We start from the raw sequence: 2,946 nt of genomic DNA on the forward strand, positions 1-2,946 counted from the left end.
CGTGTATTTTTCTTGTGCTTCCTTCTGCTAGATGAGCATTTTCATTTTAAAAAAACAGTAACTTAATAAACCAGAGATTTTAGACTGGAATAGTGAGTTTCATCTAATTACCTCCAGGTGCCTGTGAGAACTTCTTTTCCCAAGGCTCCCTCTGTAGTCAGTGGAGACAAGAGAAAACACTAGAGGCTGGGTCCTCCCAACCTATAACTGGCATGCAAAAGAAAGGTTACAAATCTCTTCCAGATACTCTTCTCTTGCTCTGTGTTTAGGTCAGGACATCTGATAGTAACATCAATGAGCAACTGCTTGGAAACAACGGCATTTCAATGCAGGCAGATGTCAGACAAGACTGTGTGACAGACTGTGTGGAACCATAATAAATTTCAGTCATTGTTGAGAGCACTAAAGAAGATGAGTGATACTTGGTCCCTACTCCACCCCCTCCCCCTTTTCTGAGGAAACAGAGAGCAAGAAGCTGTGGAAGAAAGCATGGAATTACAAAAGAGATACTTGATATTACTTATTTTGGAATCAAGAGATTCTCAGGGATTCCTAGTCCAAAAAGGCAAGCGTTGAAAAGTAGAAAGCATAGCTTTCAGCATACGGATTTGATGTGGTTTGATTTGATGGTCTAGCGTTCGTGCAATAGAAGAAATGAGTCTGGCACGTAGGTGTGAGAGAGGTGTGCAACAGGTCTGAGTGAATTTGGTATTTCCCATGAATAGGGTGAAACAGCTAACAGCTTCTTGAAAATCTTCTGTTCTGGAGAAAGGATTCTTTGTGAGTGTTTGAAAAAGGCAGAAAGAAGCCAAGAGATTCTCTGAGGACTAAATGAAATGTAAAACATACAAATCAGGGTGTGAGAAATGCTCGAAGGACTCTCTCTGCCTGTATTATAGGGGAAGACTGCTAGAAAGGAAAGAAGCAGAAAAGGAAGGATAGAACTTTTCACCCAGACTGTGACATTACCACACATGTTTGTTGCTGTGCTCCAGTCTCAGCAGGATGAACTGAAATTCCACATGGGACCAGAAAATGAAACTGCGGTTACTGAGTTCACCCTAAAGGGTTTCTCGGGGCTTGATCGACGACTACAGCTATTTCTCTCTCTGGTCCTTCTGCTCATCTACCTGACAACAGTGATGGGGAACGCAACCATCATTTTCCTCGTGTGTGTGTATCACCGCCTACAAACCCCCATATACTTTTTCATCAGCAATCTGTCCTTCCTGGAAATCTGGTTTACATCCTCCACAAGCATCAAATTGTTTCTGATCCTGGGTTCTGGTAGGAGAACCATCTCTCTAAGCAGCTGTTTTGCCCAATCCTATTTCTATTTTGCCCTGGGCTGTACAGAATTTGTTCTACTTGTTGTTATGTCCTTTGACTGCTATGTTGCTATCTGCCAGCCTTTGCGTTATGCTGCCATCATGAAGCCTCAGCTCCGCATCCAGCTGGTTGTTGCTGCTTGGGTCATAGGCATCACACTCTCAAGTTACCACCTGGTCCTTCTCTACCAGCTGACTTACTGTGGCTCAAACAAGATCCACCACTTCTTATGTGACAGTTCTCCCTTATTCAGACTGTCCTGCTCTGACACCAGCCTGCTTTGGAAAATAGACTCTGGTTTAGCATCATTTGTCATACTGGCTTCCTTATGCTTAACTCTGGCATTTTACACAGGCAATCTCCTCCGTATTCTACACCTTCCAGCAACAATGGGAGGAAAAAAGCTTTTACTACGTGTTCTTCCCATCTCACCTCCTTGGCTATTGCATATGGGAGCTGCATTGCTCTCTATATGCATCATTCGGAAGATGCTTCCTTGGAGACAAACAGAATTGTAGCTTTGCCGAACACTGTCCTGTACCCATTCTTAAATCCCTTCATCTACAGTCTGAGAAACAAGACTGTGATCGCGGCCCTGAGTGAAGCCATTGGCCAGGCAACACTGCAGATTTTCCCCTAATCATGATGCATTTCTGGACAGCAATTCCAATGATCTGCTATCATATGTTAAGTAATACCAGTGCAGATGTATGCCAACTCCAAAGACAGATGCCTCAGGAGATTTCTGTTCTTCTTGGATTGTGTGAGGTTAAGTGATAAGAAGCTCGTCTGCACACACCAAGGAAGCACTAACCATGGCAGGAGGAGTAACTCAGTGAATATCCTGACCCAGCTGCTCCCAGGCCCATCACAGCACAGCCAGCAGCTCATCAGGAACCCATCTCCACAACCCAAGAAGAGTATAGAGACACAGTGGCAGGTGGGAAACCAATTTACAAGCTCCTGAGCAATGAACATCTTGTCCCAGCTCCTTACAGCGCTGCTGTCCTGGTTTGGGCTGAAATAGAGTTAATATTCCTTTTCAAGGACTAGATGAGTGCTGTGTTTTGGATTTAGCTTTGGGTTTGGTAGGAGAAGAATGCTGATAGCACCCTGGTGTTTTCAGCTGCTACCGAGACTTCAAGGACTCTCTGACTCCTCAAGTTCTGCCCGTGCGCAAGGGCACAGGAAGCAGGGAGGGAGAACGGACAGAGCACCAGACCCTAACTGGCGAATGAAATATTGCATATCATGGAACGTCATGCTCACTATATAGAGGAGGGGTAGTTGGGAAGGAGCTCTATCGATCTGGGATTTTGATTGTGGGATCTTTGTATCTCGGGGTCGCTAGCCGGCAACAGGCTGGATATTGGTTAGCAGGTGGTGAGCAATTATGTTGTGCATTGCCTGTTTATATATTTCTTTTTTTTCTATCATCATCATTGTTCTCATTTTATTGCCATTATTAAACTGTTCTTATCTCAGCCTGTGAGTCTCCCTTCACCCCTCTAATTCCCTCCCCCATTCCCAGGTGGGGAGGGGGAAGGGAGTTTGACCAGCTGTGTTGGTTGGTTGCAGACCAGGCTCAAACCACGACAGCTGCCCTGGGAGAGCCAT

At 45.1% G+C, this 2,946-nt stretch overlaps 1 protein-coding gene across 1 annotated transcript; it reads left to right on the top strand.

The window, feature by feature from the left end:
• Nucleotides 1–451: 451 nt before the first annotated feature.
• Nucleotides 452–2,051, top strand: LOC122153693 (olfactory receptor 49-like). The gene is given in 2 exon segments (XM_042795384.1): nt 452–1,713; nt 1,716–2,051. Coding segments are annotated over 2 exon segments (993 nt in total). The 5' UTR covers nt 452–974; the 3' UTR covers nt 1,970–2,051.
• The last annotated feature ends 895 nt before the right edge of the window (nt 2,052–2,946 follow it).

The sequence above is a fragment of the Tyto alba genome, unplaced genomic scaffold (genome assembly GCF_018691265.1).
Source record: "Tyto alba isolate M040663 unplaced genomic scaffold, T.alba_DEE_v4.0 Super-Scaffold_21, whole genome shotgun sequence".
NCBI classification, from domain to species: domain Eukaryota; kingdom Metazoa; phylum Chordata; class Aves; order Strigiformes; family Tytonidae; genus Tyto; species Tyto alba.